General features: G+C 38.8%; 2 protein-coding genes across 2 annotated transcripts; one reads left to right on the forward strand and one right to left on the reverse strand.

Annotated features, from left to right (window-relative positions):
- Positions 1-8,404: 8,404 nt before the first annotated feature.
- Positions 8,405-12,475, reverse strand: si:ch211-175m2.5 (uncharacterized). The gene is made up of 5 exons (XM_004545512.5): positions 12,064-12,475; positions 11,809-11,982; positions 11,630-11,729; positions 10,075-10,205; positions 8,405-9,851 (listed from the first exon to the last, which is right to left on the reverse strand). Exons 1-5 carry the CDS (start codon positions 12,112-12,114, stop codon positions 9,564-9,566), a joined length of 744 nt encoding a protein of 247 aa, XP_004545569.1. The 5' UTR covers positions 12,115-12,475; the 3' UTR covers positions 8,405-9,563.
- Positions 12,476-12,638: 163 nt separating this feature from the next.
- On the forward strand, positions 12,639-16,981 carry polr2g (RNA polymerase II subunit G). The gene is made up of 8 exons (XM_004545513.6): positions 12,639-12,860; positions 13,126-13,235; positions 13,381-13,540; positions 14,733-14,783; positions 14,891-14,956; positions 15,193-15,264; positions 16,433-16,466; positions 16,643-16,981. Exons 1-8 carry the CDS (start codon positions 12,849-12,851, stop codon positions 16,654-16,656), a joined length of 519 nt encoding a protein of 172 aa, XP_004545570.1. The 5' UTR covers positions 12,639-12,848; the 3' UTR covers positions 16,657-16,981.
- The last annotated feature ends 5 nt before the right edge of the window (positions 16,982-16,986 follow it).

Here is a 16,986-nt window from a genome sequence, read left to right on the forward strand (position 1 = left end):
TTCACGTCCATTATTCAATGTTTATTCTCGTGCATACATTATTTTGTGTGTGTGTGTGTGTGTGTGTGTGTCCGTGTAGAACATGTTGAGGGACTAAAGTACTGTACTGAGATATGCCTGCTGCACTGCGTTAGCATTCAAATTACTTATTAAAAGGGCATGGGAATAGAAATGAGCGAAACAGTCCATGACAGCAGGAGATGAAAGCACTGCACCTCAACAGCATCACTATGAACAAGCTGTTAAAGAAACACGTTAACTTGAAAACTTAAAATCTATTCGTTGATGTAAAACATGAAACTGCATGATCAGACATTGTTTAACAGCTATTACAGTGGAGGTTTTGAATAATTTTGTCAACATACTATAAGCAGGAGATGCAACTGTATCCTAATACAAATGCACCATTAAACACCGGTGCCAGTTTAAATTTGTAAGTAGAACAAAGAGGGTACATTAACCTCCTTGTTCCAATTGTCTGTGAATTTCACGACTCACAAGTGCCACTTCATCGATCTATTCACACGAAAGCCCACATACTTTTATTCTGCAGTTGTGGAAGTTAGATAATTAGAATTTATATTTTGGTAGAGAACATACGCAAAAGTGTAATTTTGGACATAAACTGAGTTTGGTTTAAAAAAAAAAAACACACAGAGACACTTTTAGAGAGAAGACACTTAGACTCAGTCAGTGGGAATATTACATAAATGAGAATAAAGAGGGAATCCTACAAATGGAAGGTTTGTGATAAGAGAGCTTCTATATCCCATGTATTCATATATTTTGTGAGTGTGTGTTATGCATAAAAGCTCTTAAGATATTCTGGCTGGGAGACAAGTAGCCTCTCTATATAAAGCATACTGGGTTAAAGGTTAATCCCCCTCACTCTGTTTCTGCAAGACAGGCCCTCCTTTGTTTAGCTTTGCTTGCCTTAGCTACACACTTGAGGTTTTGTGTATATTTGTATGTTTGTGTGCACTCACGGTCTACACACTGATGATGGTATAGTGGAGCAAAAACAAAAAATATAAAAAATAAAAATAATTAAAAAAAATACTCAGGGGAAAGTTATATTTGAATCCAGGACTTTAGGTTAGTAACAGGTATGTTATTAAACAGTAATAAACCATAACTAGCCAGCCCTTTATCCATATTAGTGATACAAGGCTGAAACACATATCAACTTAAAATGATTAATTTACATTCATTAAAGGACCCCAATATAAGAAGAATTCATATTTATTTGGTAAATTAAGTAAATTTTGTTGTGACATGTTACCACATAAGTGCTGCCAAAAATCTTTTTTTTTTAACTTCCCAACTGGTTTCACTGCAATCTTTTCATTTACTAACTGGCACTGAAACAAGACCAGAAAACACCAACTTCATGTAATTAAATTGGTTAAAATTCTACCTCGAAGTGTCGACATCTGACATATTATCATCTCTAACATTTTGTCATTATTTGTCATCAAACAATGCAGAAAGACACTGGTGCCATATTGGTACAAACAAACAACCATAACTCAGGGCAAGAAGAGTCTAGGACACCTAATGGGCAGGCAAAACCCAAAATAACAAGGACCTAAACATGCAGCAAACAAATTCAATACTATAGACAAAAGCAATGCAAGTGTAAAAAACTATTAGGGCATTCAGGTCATGGAGGAACATTTTAATCTCTAAATCAGTTTTAGGCTTGGACCTATTCATGAATTTACAGGAAACATAGTCAGGTTAAGTCAGTTCATTTATATAACACATTTAAATACAACAGATCCACAGAAAGCATGGGAGATGCTGTATAATCCATTTATAATGAATTAGAAGTCACTCACCTCCCTTTAATTAGAAGTCTGGTTGCTCTGGTACTCATCTGATACATCATCATGGATCAGAGCACAGCAGTGGTGAGAAGGTAATGGTAGGTTTGTGATACACACTTATACATTATATTGTAATCTCTTTATTGTTGCTGTTAATTATTATCAACATTAATAATTCAAGATTTTTACATCATAGATTTACAGTAAAACATACATGACCAGACCTAAGCAGACCCATATGGAAAAGAAACAGTAAAAACTTATATGATTTACTCATGAAAGTGGCCACTTTCTCATTTCTTTCATATATTGTTTTAGTAAGTGTCCAAAACATACAAGTTTCATTATATAATTTTTCAAGGGATCTTATATGTTTTCACTCTTGTATGCTTTTCATACAAGTTTCACACAAGACAGATACAAACTTCATAAGATTTATATATATCTTTTCCATATGGGAGAGCTCAGTGTATACAGCAGAAATACAGCAGCAGCATGCTCTGGAGCAATCCAAGGACTGTGAAAGTAGATGTTCAGCAAAATTCAGAGATTTCCCCCTGTGGGTGGAAAAAGTCTTTCTGTTTTCTGGCATATAATTTGTATTTCAAACCTGTGCAAATATGTTTTACATTTTTAACCCTTCCTCAAAAGCATTCTCATGCTTTACATCTTCAGATCATGTTGTATGTTTTTCACCATTAAAAAAAAATTGGAGGTCTTGGAAAAGCAATCAGACGGTTCCATTAGAACAGATGTGTGCACCCCATTTCATGCGCACCACCTGGTATGTATAGCAAACTCTCAATGATGGAGAGAGAGTCAGCCTGTTAAGGTTTAAGTGCCTGAAATACTTGCCAGACCTTCACCTTCAAGACTCTTCTGGGATCACAACATGTAAAAAAATGTTGTTGTTGCTGCTGATGTGTTCCCCGGTGTTGCTGTTTTATATCGAGCCAGCAACAGAAGCTTTGAAGTCTGGATCTGTTAACATGGGGTTAAAGTGGTAGCAAGACTGAATGTCAGGGCGCCTTCACGTACACACACATGCAAAATTTCTGAAAATACACTCGCACATAAACACATGCTTATGTGTTGCGGCATGGTGCACCGACAACATAAACTCGATCACATATGCTGCGCACGGTGGGGGATTCAGTGAGGCCAGATTGCATGTCAGACTGCTGAGCTCGGCGTGCAAATGATGCATACATCACAGGGAATCAAGAAGAATTGAACCAAAGCAGATTTTTTTTATTTCAGTTTTTCCTGCGAATATAAATTAAAATCTATGAACCTAAAAATGCAACAACAGTATATGACGGACTGAAAATGAATAATTTAGGGATCCAAACCATAAACAGGTTCAGGAAGCTATAGGGAAAAGTCAGGAAAGGGCAGAAAAGTAATAAAATCCATAAAAAAGTTATGGAATGAAGCTCAACCTTATTACCATCCAATATGGGAATGACCTCTGCCTGCTGAACTGCTGGGCCAGCATTATTATTTTAAAGAAAAATGAAGCTCTCACTTTGTGTTTGTGTGTGGTAGGTGGATTATGAGTGGGTGGAACTGTGTGTGTTTATGCTTGGTGAGTGGGATTTGAAAGCCAAATGTTATTGCTTTCCGAACACACACTAGCTTCAATGCACAAATACTGAACATCACCAGAGGCCATTACCACCCCTCTTGCTCCCTCTTCACATTTTCTCATTCCGGTCCCAATTAATCCAACCCTGCTGGATGCTGCTGCCGCCATACCCGAATATTGTTTCTCTTTTCCCTAAATGTTGCCAGGCCACCTGCCTGGTCCTCTGATCCAAGGAATCCCAAACACACAATCTCCCTGTCCAGCCAGCACATTTGTTAGATTGGTTAGAGCAATTTCCCTCCATTTTCTTCTGCTTATCTGAGTCAAAGATTTGGAATGGAGTGGTGATATGGGCAGCCAGATGTCATAGAGTGAGAAGCAGGGTACACTCTGGACATGTCACCAATCTGTCACAGGGCCAACACAACTGTCCATGCTCACAATATACACCTATGACCAATTTATTATCACTAATTAACTTCTATCTATCAATCTAGCTGAGCAAAAAATTCAAATATAGTAGTCTGCCCAGATCATGTCAGGTTTCAAGGACAGCAAGAGTGAAGACTGACTTGTATTGTTATTTACAATATTCAATGCTGGACTCAACCCTAATCTGAAACGTCAACACTGTGATAACGGAGCCTTAGATCATTAAGATGGAATTGACATCCATGCAGTGTTGAAGCCATTATTTTTACAGCACTCGCCTTCATGCCTTGACTTACAGAAATGGCTCTTTCATGCAGACATACACTGTTAAATTACCTGCTGTGAAACAAGCAAGGATACACAAAAGCAGTGAAAGCTTTATTTGAGGTTAGGTAAAGCATCACTGATAATCCTCAGGCATGAAGTAATCTGAGTATGTGGATTACCAGTTTGAAAACACTTCCTCTAGTACTAAAGTAGGAAGCCATGACGACCAAGTGGCAACTATGTGTTTTTTTCCCATTTTAGTCAGTTGCTCACCGTTCACTCTCAGAGGTGTTACATGTCTCATTAAACTCTTGCTCTTTCATTTTAGGTGCATGAAATCAATTCCAGACAGCTTCCTGTGAATCCATTTACATCACAACCCTTGATACCTTACTGGATTTCACTCATTAGATTTGATAAGGGAAGGAAAACCTGTGCAGGGAAGTGTATAGTTCCTAAAGGGCCAATATCCATGAACATCATACCACCAGTGGGTGGCCATGCTGCCTGATTACCTATTTTCCTAGTCAAACCAGAACTGATCATCACGTTTTTTATTATTATACATGTCACAATTGTTTAGATGACCGCTTTGCTTAGCCTGTGGTTAATCTGTTAGTGCAAGTAGGGGGAATGTTAACACTTCATATTTGTTCAGATTTTACCCCATTCAGTCGGCTAAATATTTATGTTTAATCTCCATTTATGTCACAAACCAGCTCAAGATACAGAAAAGGAAAAAAAGACCATACAGACAACTGAGAAATGAATTTAAGACAAAGGTAAGGTGAGGCCATAAAATCATAAAAAAACAAAAACAAAGCACAGAAAGAACATCAAGCAGAGTCATTAAAAACCATCACAAATTAACCGATATCTTACTAATCTGCAGCACACCATGCTTCCATTTAGGCAAGGTTCACATGGGCTTGTTAAAAAAAGCATTTTTAACTGGGTTACTATTAATCTTTGAGCCATTACAAAGGGAAACTTAGTAAGGTCTTTGTTGGAACATATCAAACATGAAACTCTGACTGCTGCCACACCTCATCTGTGAGTCAGCGACTTCTATCATTGTGATGCGTACAGTGACAGCTGCTGCAAAAGGTCTATGAGCTCTATGATCAGGTTTTAGATGTGCAAATTGACTTTTCCATTGCAGCTTTCTTGCATCATGCTTCTGTGCCAAGTTTATTTCTTTCTTAGACTAAATCATTTCTTTCAACAACTCAGCAATCTTTTTTCTACACACTGGGCTCTGCTCATAGTGAGTGAAACCAACCCTTGTCTATTAGGAGATTTACACATGACGAGGAAAAAATATAACTAAAAGTGGACTCCTTACTTAAGTCCATATACAGCTTCCAAGACTTAATGGGTCCGGCACTTAATCTAAACAACCAAAAGCACTTGCCCTTTTCCTGATGGGGGCTCCAAGTGTTCTTTTCTTGAGGTAAATTTTTTTTTTTTTATTTATTTAATGTGTGTGTATGTGGAGCCCTGCCTGTGCCCCTCAACAATAACATTTGACTATTAATCACAATTTTGCTAAATAAAAGGTTCTGGTTTGCATCAGTCACATGACTACCATTAACCAATGCTCACCGTTAATGGCAGAGCGTACTGGTTATGAGCCGGAAATGAGCTCGCAAAGAGCATGCACATTTTTTGCCACCTGGGCGGTGCGCAGTTGTAGTATGATGAGATTCCATATTAGATTCCTGATGAATGTGGGTTGTTGTTATTCAGCCCGGTTCTATCTGCCCCTTTTTAACTGGAGCACCCGCCCCTTCAAACATCTCTGCACAGCCCTGAAAGCAGGGTATACTTTAGGGTGTTGATACAGTGAGCTAGAAAAGCCAATATCACATGAGCATACATTGTCCTTAGGGATGATATCTGCTTCTGATGAAACCAAAATGTCTTTGGTTATTCATAATATCAGTAAACAATAATATCTCCTTACTTGTAGGCGATGAGTGCTGGGAAGCTAGTAACAGACACAGTAGCCAACTGTTCACACTAAATAACAGCCGTCTCAATGGACAGACTAGATGCACTATTAACCAGGTGTCAGGAATTGGACTGGGGCACTGTTACAATGGCAGGTGGAGTGAGGAAGAAAGGATGATGAATCCAGCCCAGGTCAGGATCTTGCTAACACAAGTTTGCACATAAGGACTCAAAAAGGTTAGCCACACAAAAAGAGGAAATGTCAAGCCATCAAAGGCTGTAACAAATAGATGCTCTGTTTTTCCACCACAGCCATTTCTACTTGCTACTTCCCTCCACTCTGTTTAGCAGCTGTGTGATGGGTTTGCACGATGAGTCTGTAGGGATTAGACTCCCAGATAAGGGGGCAAGTAGCCAGTTAATGTGAAATTCCATCAAGCCAAATTCATGCAAATGACCCCAGCTGCAAAGGCTTACAGAACAGCCTTACTCTACACACAAGCAGACACACACTTTGCTTGACAAAGTATGTGCATATGCAATCCTGCACACATGCATGCTCACATGTATTCTTAACAGTAGCCGACACGTTCTTAACGGAACGATAATGGTCTCATCCTTGTGTCTCTCCATTTGCTAATGTCCCATATGTGCTCACTTGCTAGAAATGAGCTCTTCTGCCTGTCTTCATTCTGTTCACTGCACTGCAAATGGCAAATGTGTCCCTTATGTAGAGATATAGCATCTCGCTTAAAGGAAAAGCGTAAACCTCATTCCTATCCTCAGTTTTAGAGCGTTGAAGACAGGACAGAAAGGTTTTGAGCTGCCTTGGAGTTTGAATTTACAAGTGAACTGCACACAGAGTACCAGAGCAGCGTAACAAGACCACAGCAACAAAATAAGCAAATGCTGAATACACAATTTGGATGCAAAAGAAAATCTATTTAAATATTCAATTAATTTGTCCTACTTTATATTTTTTTTGCCCCTTTTCTTCCTTTTCTCCAAGAAATGCAAAACATTGGAGAAGCTGTCTGACAACATTGAAAGTTGTGTTAAATAAAAGCAGACAAGTCTGCCTGAACACCCAGTGGAGGAATAAAAGATGAGAAGCAACTTCTTCCATAACTTCCCCTCTCATCTTTCCACTCGCCATGTTGGATGACGCAGTAATAACGCAGTAAAATCTGGAGATTATTCTCAAAAGGTTGACAGATTAACATGACATGAAAAAATGACAAATGAATAAGAGGAATCTGTCAGCACGGGAAAATAATTTCACATTATTTGGTTTCAATATGGGAATATATTGAAGAATTTATCAAATATGCCTAAAGTAAGTGGAGAGATACAACTTCCCACCAAGAAAACCTTACTGTGCAAATTATGATCAATGCAATGTCTAATATCTGTTTGATTCACAGTTTGTCTGCATTTATGTAATTGCCTAAGTGGTCTCGAGTGCCTCATGCTGTAAATCTGGACCCTTTGGACCCCGTCTGGAAACATCTAAGTTATGTTTCATAAATGTTTTCTACTTTGCTTTTTTCCACCTTTGTTTCCACATAACCCCCAACCTCAATTTTCTTTTTCCTTCTGCTCTTTATCATACCCCATTTGATATGTGTGTCGTGCTTTGTTTTATCTCCCCCTGGAGAATAAAGACACTGTGGCAGGCCTGCAGACTCCCCATACAGCTGCCATATAAAACCTTGATTCCTCCATCAAAGTACAGACTACAACAGGAAATGGTTAAAGCTTTCATTTTGAAGGCTTTTCTTATCTTTATGTGCTCAAGCTCAACAAAGCGCAATCGTATCTTATTCTATTCTATTTACAACATGAATGGTCCAGGGCAGCCTCACATTACTTGTCTTGTCAAGAGACTGTTTTCTCATTTTAACAGTCATAGGACACATGGGGGTCATAAAGGTTGGTGCTTAATGTGAACCTGTAATAGCACATGAGCCATATGACACTTTAACAAATCAATAGGTCTCCCAGGACAGACACAAGGACAAAACTATCTGTGAAATGACCTTTGCTAACATCAGGTGATTCTGTTTCAAATGGTTTAATGACACATCATCTTCTGGCACAGGGATTAAATTTAAATGTGTATATACATAAATAATCCCATTATGCTACAATAAGGATCTGCTCTGGTTGACTTTCAGGGTGTTTATGATACAGAAACTATATTTGTAATTCTTTCCTGTAAGCTTTACACACACACACAATCTCATGTCCCCTGGTGTGAATATCACCTAAATAGTCTAGTGAGCAGGGAAGTTTTTAGTGCATGAGGAGAGGGAAAAAAAAGCAAATCTTCAGGTGATGCATGTTTGACTTTACTTTCTGCTATCAAAAGTGATCAACTTTCAGAGGAAATGCTGGGTACTATACAGAAGTGAGACACTCCAACAGATAAGAGTTACACCAGGAAAAATGATAGCATGATTGCAGCATTTAAAAAAAAAAAAAAAAAAAAAAAATCTTGGAGATAATTTTCAGCAACATTTTTTTAAGCTTTATCTAAAGCTCTTCTTTGTAGGTTTTATTTGCCCATCTTTCACATATGGAATAATTAATGAGTCAGAGGTTACATATAGAAGACAGTGTAAATTCCGATAGGTTCATGAATGCAGCGCCATCTGGTGGTGATAGGAAGCACTTTTCCAAGACTAGGTAATTTCTGTTGACAGCGACAAAGGAGAGACATCTGCAAGTAAAGCCCCATCTTTCACTTGTACACAGAAATTATTGAAAATACAAGCTCACATAAAATCAAGAACTTCATCCCACAGACAGTGTGAAACTGAGGAAATGCAATTTTCCATTTAAACTTTAAAACAAGGTCAGTAAAATACAGAAAAGTCAGTTTCATGACATTTTTTGCCATAGGAAGGGACTCGAAATTGGTTCAAAGTTACCCAATACTTCAGAAATGCATGTCTTCGTGTATCCTGGTATGCTTTTCGTGTACATTGCAATAAACAATTACATGGCAGTGGAGGCTATTAAGGCCTGAGCCAAATAAGCTTTCTCACTTTACACACTGGTCAGATTCAAAGGTAAGAGATGTGTTAACTGCAGAAAAACAAAACAAAGGGCTACTTCTTAACCTCTCTATTAACCACAACTTAGTGAGTCATGAGCGAATCGGAATAAATCTTAACATAACTATTCCTACAAGCCCCATTTAGATGCCTGCACTGCATAACTTGATTTTGGCACAACAAAAACAAAACAAACAGGCTCAGTCAAGCTACTTAAATCTCAAGTCTACACTCCTGACCTTCAGACTAATTTCAGTGTCAATTTATTTGCCTTTAGCGTGTACACCTGTAGAACAGGCTATCACACCTCATTAAACCACACTTCAAATATCAACAGTCATATGTTGATACAATATAAGAGAATTTCCTTCACCATGAACAGTTTAACATCACATACAGCATTTGACCTAAGACAATCTGTAACATCTCCCTTTCTCAGTTGCCATCGCCCCCCTTGTCCTTGCTCTTGTCCCGTGGTATGCGGCCCAGGTTAAAAAATTCCAGGTTTGGCCTCATGTCTGTGAGATGGGCGAGCCTGTTAGACATGGCAAAGAAAGCAGCAATGGCGGCTATGTCCCAGGCATCCTCGCGGTCAAAGCCCGCTTCCTCCAGAGATTTAAAGTGCTGCTCTGTGATGGTGTCGCAGCGACACACAGCCATGGCAAAGTCCAGCATGGCACGCTCCCGAGGGGCCAGGTCAGCATTTTCATAGTTCACAATGACCTGGAGAAAACAGAGCACCAATTAGACCTACAAGTGTGTTTTGCTGATTTATGGCAATTAAGAAAAACCAAACCGAAAGGTCACATGCAAACAGCATCTGTATTAGAAAGTAAAAAAGAGATGTGACAGACAGCCTAGTTTAAATTTTGCACATCACATAATGAGTGTATATACAAAATACCTTAAAACACCTTTGTTATAATTACCGGATTTAAGATTATACCTGATCACAAAGTGTGGGGTTCTTTGAGTAGATGCGATGCAGAGCACCGTGGGATACCACACAGTACAGACACCTGTTGTAGATACTGGTTGCCACTACAATCAGCTCACGGTCTGCCTTGGTTAATCTACCTGCAAAACAATTGACATTTATAACTATCGGAAAAATACTGAGTCAAAATTACATTTGCTGCATTTAAGGAAAAGGTGCAAACACTTCTCACAAACCTGTTCAAATAACAATCCAGTCCTGTACTAAAAGACTGAAGTGAACCTGATCTAGCTAAAGTTTTACCAATAAATCAGTACACCTGCTACATCTTAGGCGCAATCTCAACTCTGTTTAGAATTAAAGCCAATCTGCTAGACTCTCAGGCTGTGGTGCATTGTTCAGGACAGATTTTATTTTAGATGTACAGACAAAAGGCTAATACAAATATGCCTACACCCGGAAAAGTTAATTTACATTGTAGCAACAAAATAGCCAAACAGTGCAAATGGCAGCGATTGTTAATATTAGTGCTGGAACGAGCCATTTCCCACATTGCATGAAGTTTACATCCCATCTTGAAGGCTTCTCATTAAAAAGAGAATTTTTAACTTTCTGTGAAAGATAATTTGCTGGCGCTGTCCCATTTCTAAGCTACTGAACATTTCTTTTGGACAAACAGTGACTCAGGTTACACATTACCAAAATGATCTGAAATGAAAATAAACACAACTGAATTTTGAGTCAAGAAAAACAAAACAACCCCTGTTACAGGAATACTCCACAAATATATTGCAGTTGTGATTTCATCATCAATCCCCCGCAGTGCACGCAAGTATGAAAAGAGCTCATTTTACGTATTGCCTAGTATTCATTCATACTAGGCAATATGATGCATTCTTTTTAAAGGTAGCTGCTAAAAATGCATACCAAATCTGCAGCTCTCCTTACTTTTAAAAAGCAAGGCTGGTGCACACAGACAAATAATGGCTTATGGATTCATTGAACCCAGAGTGCTATAGATATCCTGGAATGTGACAGGATTTACATGTGTAGTTTTGCAAGGGTTACAGGTTTTGAATTTTAGAAATGCTTTTCTGAAAGGAACAATTCAACATCCAAATCTAACATCCATCCATCCACACTTTGGCCAATTTAGACTCACCAATTAACCTAACCTCACTAAAGGGTGTCTTTGAAGCCCAAGTGCCCAGAGAGAACATCCAAACGCCACACAGAAGGGCCCTGGACCTCCCTGCTGTGAGGCGACAGTGCTAACCACCACACCACTGTACTGTCTGTCACACACATACACACAGTCACACACACACACACACGACAATAAACTCCAAAGACTTTCTCATCCCTACTGAAACTACTAAAAAAAGCAAGTTGTGTCACCATGGTTCATGTCAGTCTGGGTGTTGTGTTTCTCAGTGGGAAGAGTGGGGCCATTACTGAAGTGTGTGCGCACCTTCTGGGGCCTAACGTTTCCCAGAGTTTGTCAATTCCATTGAATCTCAGACAAAAACGCACCTGCTGCTAGAAAAAAAGACATACAGCACACCTGTGTCCTTGTTCATCAGTTCGTTGTAGTATGCAAAGAAGGCTCTGAACTCTGCCGGTCTGTGAGACAGAACTTTGAAGACATTGGGCAAAAATCCTCCCTGTAAGGAAACACAGGTTTAACGGGGAGCAGAATCAAGTTCAGCAGACTTAAAGACCTTGAACGCCTCATATGTAAACCTTTGATTCCACTTCTTCCATAAGCTCCACTATATCATACGGCAGATCTTTCTTGTAAGGAATTGGGTATCGGCTGATCTTCTCTGGTGGAGAGCCACTGGAGGAACATCTGGTACACATCGCTGCTGCCACCTCCCCCTTCCCCCGTAACAAGCAACCTGAACGGAGAGACACCTGCAGGGAGGACAGCGCAGTCACGTAAAACCACCCATAAAGTGCGCTTTCTACAAAGTGGAAAAGTGTGGAACAACTTACAAGCTGTGTCAGATGAGGGCGGAACAGCTTCGAGACGAGGTTACTCGCCATGTCAGTCAGCAGAAACTGGAGGCTGGTGTGAGATTAATCTGATCGTCAGTCAGCTACTGCTGTATCCAGGCGGAGTGGTTTTCAAGGAAGTCAGACTAATCCTTAAGAGGCACAAAGTTAGAGCTAATGTCGCTAAGTTAAGCAGGGATATTTACCTATCCAGCTTTAAGTCGACTTCACAGTGCGTCACATTACACAATAACTGAAGCAGTATTTACCATTAATCAGCTATCGTGTTAGCAAATATCTCGTTTTTGCTTCGTTTATATGTCAGACGTTAACAGTCTCGTGGAAAACAAACCAATCAAAACCCAGTATGGAGGCACGCCTGCTGCACGTCCACACCCTCACGCACTAGTCCTCCTCACCGACAGGGGTCAGTCTGTGACTGGATTGAAAAGGTTAGCCTGATTGCTGTGGGTCGTTTAAATAGTTAATTAAGCGATGCGTAGATAAGGCAGGTAAAATATTTAAATTGTTATTATATTTATTGTTTAACTTAACTTGTGATTATTACATTTAACTTTCGTGTCTATCAAAATTAGAGAAGAAAAGCGATACGCTCCTGAGAGACAGAACTGAGGGCAACAACTTCCCAACATCGACCTCTGACTCGGAAGTGACTTTGTTAGGAACAAACGAGCGGCTGGTTTTCATTCAATACACGAAAAAACATATTTTAGAAAATATAATAAAACGATTTTTGAGTTGGGACTAAACGTAAACAGACCGAAATGTTTTACCATGTAAGTATTTGTATTGCTCTCTGTATATAATCGCTAACAGCAGTCTGGTTCTGTCGTTGATACAAGTTTGGCTGGCGTGCTTGTAGCTACTGTAGCTTTGTAAAACTTTATCGTATACCCTTAAAAGCTGTTATCACTGTTGCGCTTTTATAGTCGTGTGGAGATGCTACAAGTGTTTTTTCTCTTGTTTTTGAACGGCAGCAGAATAGCTTGAGCAGTGACGTTGTCCACGGCAAGCTAATTTACAAAAGCCTTGTTTTCACAGATTTCTTTGGAGCACGAAATCTTACTACATCCGAGATATTTTGGTCCGAATCTGCTGAACACCGTGAAGCAGAAGCTCTTCACAGAGGTCGAGGGGACCTGCACTGGCAAGTGAGTGACTCTTGTGTTTGACTTAAAAATAGTTTAAAACAAAGGCTAAAAAGAAGCTGAAATTTGACCAGTGGCTTCTGGAAAACTGGGCCACAGATGGAGGTTGTTTTGCAATTTGAATAATTTGTTTAATTCTGTCTTGCAGGCATGGCTTCGTCATTGCCGTTACCACCATTGACAACATCGGTGCTGGCGTAATCCAACCAGGCAGAGGTTTTGTCCTCTATCCAGTCAAATACAAGGCCATTGTCTTCCGTCCGTTTAAAGGAGAAGTTGTGGATGCAGTGGTCACTCAGGTTAACAAGGTGAGGGGCAGGTTTAGAGTCTTAAAACACAGTTTTCATACCATGCTGTAGGAAAGTATTTGCCCCCTCTCTGATTTCTTAGTTTTTTGTTTGTTTGTGTGTTTGTTTGTTTTTTGCATTTTTGATAATCAAAAAAAATTGTATCAGAGAGAGGGTTAATATTTAACTTGAGTAAATACAAAATGCCGTTTTAAATGAATTCCTTTATTAAAGGGGGGGGGGCTATCCAAAACCTAGTTGGCCCTGTGTGGAAAATAATTCCTGCTACATTTTAAATCCTATATTAAATATGACTAATCATTTTGGAATTTAATTTTTTTTTTGGAAAGTTGAGTTCAGTTTCACTATCCACACCCAGGGCTGATCACTGTCAAATCTGTTGACTCAAGTACTCACTTAACTTGTTGGGATTTCTATGTTTGTTTGTTTGTTTTTACCTTACAAAATAAAGTGCCTTGAGGCAACTGTGGCACTAGATATATAAAACTGAATTGAATTGAAGTAGGACTGGTCTGACAAAGTGATGTAGGCTAAAAGATCTCAAAAAGCAACACACTAAAGAAACTCAAGAACAGATGAGAAACAAAGTCATTGACACACGTGAGTCTGGGAAGGGTTACAAAGCCATTTCTAAGGTTTTGGGACTCCACTGAACAACAGTGAGAGCATTTAACTACAAATGGAAAAATGCATTCAGCTGTCTGTGCATTGAGGCTCTCTGTGACTTGGGTTATGCAGTAGGACAATGAGTCAAAACAAGTACACCTCTGGATGGTTAAAAAACTAAAATGAAAGTTTTGGAGTGGCATAGTGAAAGTCTGGACTTAAATCAGATTGATATGCTTTGGCATCACCTTAAACAGGCCATTCATGATTGAAAACCCTCTAATGTGGCTAAATTCAAAATAATTCCGGAAAGAGAATTGGGCCAAAATTCCTCCAAAGCGATGTAAAACATTGCAAATGCAATAGTGGCACGAAAAGTTACTTTTTTACACCGTGTATTCCATCCATCCTATAAGATGTAGAAATATAAAAAAAATTGTACTTCTGAATTTTCTGAATCATTTTAACAGCCAAACTGTTAAACTAAATGTGTCCAGTTTTAAGAAGGAAGTCATGAATTGCTGAAAAAGAATAGTGTTCTGTCTTCCTTTTGAAATGTTTCTAAATATGTCTGTAATTCTTACAGGTCGGATTGTTCACAGAAATAGGTCCCATGTCCTGCTTCATCTCTCGCCACGTGAGTCAGCAAGATATTTACAATTGTGTTTAATTAGTTGTCATTTAGTGCACTTTGCAGTATTTATGTTGTTTGTAATTCAATCTCATGATACATTTCTTTTGCAGTCGATCCCCATAGAAATGGACTTTGACCCCAATTCTAATCCACCCTGTTATAAGACAGTTGATGAGGTATTGTTTCATTGTTAAGTTGAAACAATAATTGTGTTACAGAAACATGTATTAAAATACATTTCTCTTCTTTGCCTTTATTGGCTTTTAAAATAAAGTTAAAGTTATCATTATTATGTGTTTAAAAAAAAAGTTTTCAGCAAACTCAGACATGTGTTCACATTATAGTGAAGATAAAGGTTAAAACACAAGTGTCAGTTTTGCATTTAAGGATGTTTCTTCCTCTTATTTTTAAGGACATTGTAATCCAGCAAGATGATGAGATCCGGCTGAAGATTGTGGGAACCAGAGTGGATAAGAATGACATTGTAAGTGTTTGTTCTTATTTTTTGAAAAACTTCTTCACCCCAAGTTTTTTACTCTTCTTTAGTTAAGTACTTCATATAAACTTAAGCCGGAGTTAATTTCCTATAAATATAAAAGATGTTCATAGTTACAGGCTCTGAAAAGTTAAGGCAGTGCAGAAGTGCCTTACACCTAGTTTTGGTCACAGGATTGATTGTGCCACAACCAACTCATAGTTTATGACTGGGTTGTGGCTCTTCTCCTGAATTATATGTCTCACCTCAACATCAGTGCTGGTGTAGAAACGGGAAAAATCGAAACACAAAGCAAAGCGATCGCTGAGTTTTCTCCAGAAAGTTTTGCTTTTTTCCAACTCTTCCAGCATCTCCCTCTCTGTAATTGGGGAATCTCTGAGCTCCTGCACTAATATATTATTAAAATGGTGGTAAGGACTGACCTGCTTTTACCCTTGTGTCTTCAACCTGGGCTGCACAGGCTATGCCATGTGTGCCAGGTTACAAAAATCACACCTGGTTTATCAGGGCCAGTGTAGTGTGTAGTTGATGGCACTATTGCGCCTTTTTGTGTATGTATTTCATTACAGACAAGCATACCAACTGCATGTTGCAGGATGTGGATAACGCTGTGTGTTGGTTGAATGCCGATTGGTTGACAAGTGGGCCAAAATGGGGAAGAGAGCGACCACAGAGTTCTCCACGAATAGGAGAAGTGTGGAAAAAAAACCCTCAAAATGTCAAAGATTAAAAAGTACAGCATTAAAAGTACAGACTGTAGCTGCAGTGGACACTTTTTCATTGTCTCTAGAACTCTGTTTCACTTCCTCTCGTATGTTAATTTGGTCCAACTGGCTGATCAACATCGCAGGCAAGAGTTGCCCATAGACGGGTTGCACCACCCACTTTGTACTCTGTCCCCATCAACAGCAGACATTCTTTGCCAGTCGATGTGCTGTCTGCAAACTGCCAGTGCGCTACAACTGTCTTTGTTCAGGGCATACTTATTAAAGTGTATGGTTCAACAGTCAGATCACTTGTCACATCCAGTTTACAGACGCCAAGACGGTAACAGTGAAAAATCTCAGCTCAACAAATCAATGTGGGATGCCATTGTGCCTTCATCAATCTTTTATACTTAAAACTATATTAAAACAAAGTTTTCCTTGTTTTTCAGTTTGCCATTGGATCTCTCATGGATGATTATCTGGGTAAGTTATTAGACCACAGTACATTGTCAGATGGGTCATAGATCTGCTTTTTTGTTGTTGTTGGTTTAGTTTGGTTATGATTATTTGCACATAAAAACAACAAGAACAAACAAAAATAATGGTGTATGTTGTTTTTTTTTTTTTTTTTTAAACTTACCATCTGTATTTTGTTTCAGGTCTTGTGAGCTGATTTTCTTCTGAGGAGCAAGAAACAGTGGGACTTTATTGCGTTGTATCTCAGTTTGTCTGTCTTAATTACTATTAAGACAGACAAATTACTATTTTTCTTCTGTTCTGGTATGGAGATGGGGGCCAAGCCCTATAGGCACATCATGTTATTATGCTGTACAGCCTACATTTTTTTTTAATGGAAATGTTGTAAGAGTGTTAACAAATTTACTTAAAAATTGCTAACGAATAGAAGTATCCATATTAGTAGTGTTTGTTATTTTGAATGCTCATCATTCCTACATATTTTTTGCTTTTGCTGTAATAAAATATTTAATTTGTTCTTACATCC

This window comes from Maylandia zebra, linkage group LG2 (assembly GCF_041146795.1).
Source record: "Maylandia zebra isolate NMK-2024a linkage group LG2, Mzebra_GT3a, whole genome shotgun sequence".
NCBI lineage: Eukaryota > Metazoa > Chordata > Actinopteri > Cichliformes > Cichlidae > Maylandia > Maylandia zebra.

Excerpts from the sequence above, each read along its gene's own strand:
- si:ch211-175m2.5 (XM_004545512.5), bottom strand. The coding sequence starts at position 12,114 with ATGGCGAGTAACCTCGTCTCGAAGCTGTTCCGCCCTCATCTGACACAG. Across the intron at positions 11,730-11,808 it reads TGGAAGAAGTGGAATCAAAG|GGAGGATTTTTGCCCAATGT; the intron begins GTTTACATATGA and ends GTTTCCTTACAG. Across the intron at positions 10,206-11,629 it reads ACTGATGAACAAGGACACAG|GTAGATTAACCAAGGCAGAC; the intron begins GTGTGCTGTATG and ends ATTGTTTTGCAG.
- polr2g (XM_004545513.6), top strand. Across the intron at positions 13,236-13,380 it reads GAGGGGACCTGCACTGGCAA|GCATGGCTTCGTCATTGCCG; the intron begins GTGAGTGACTCT and ends TCTGTCTTGCAG. Across the intron at positions 14,957-15,192 it reads GTTATAAGACAGTTGATGAG|GACATTGTAATCCAGCAAGA; the intron begins GTATTGTTTCAT and ends CTTATTTTTAAG.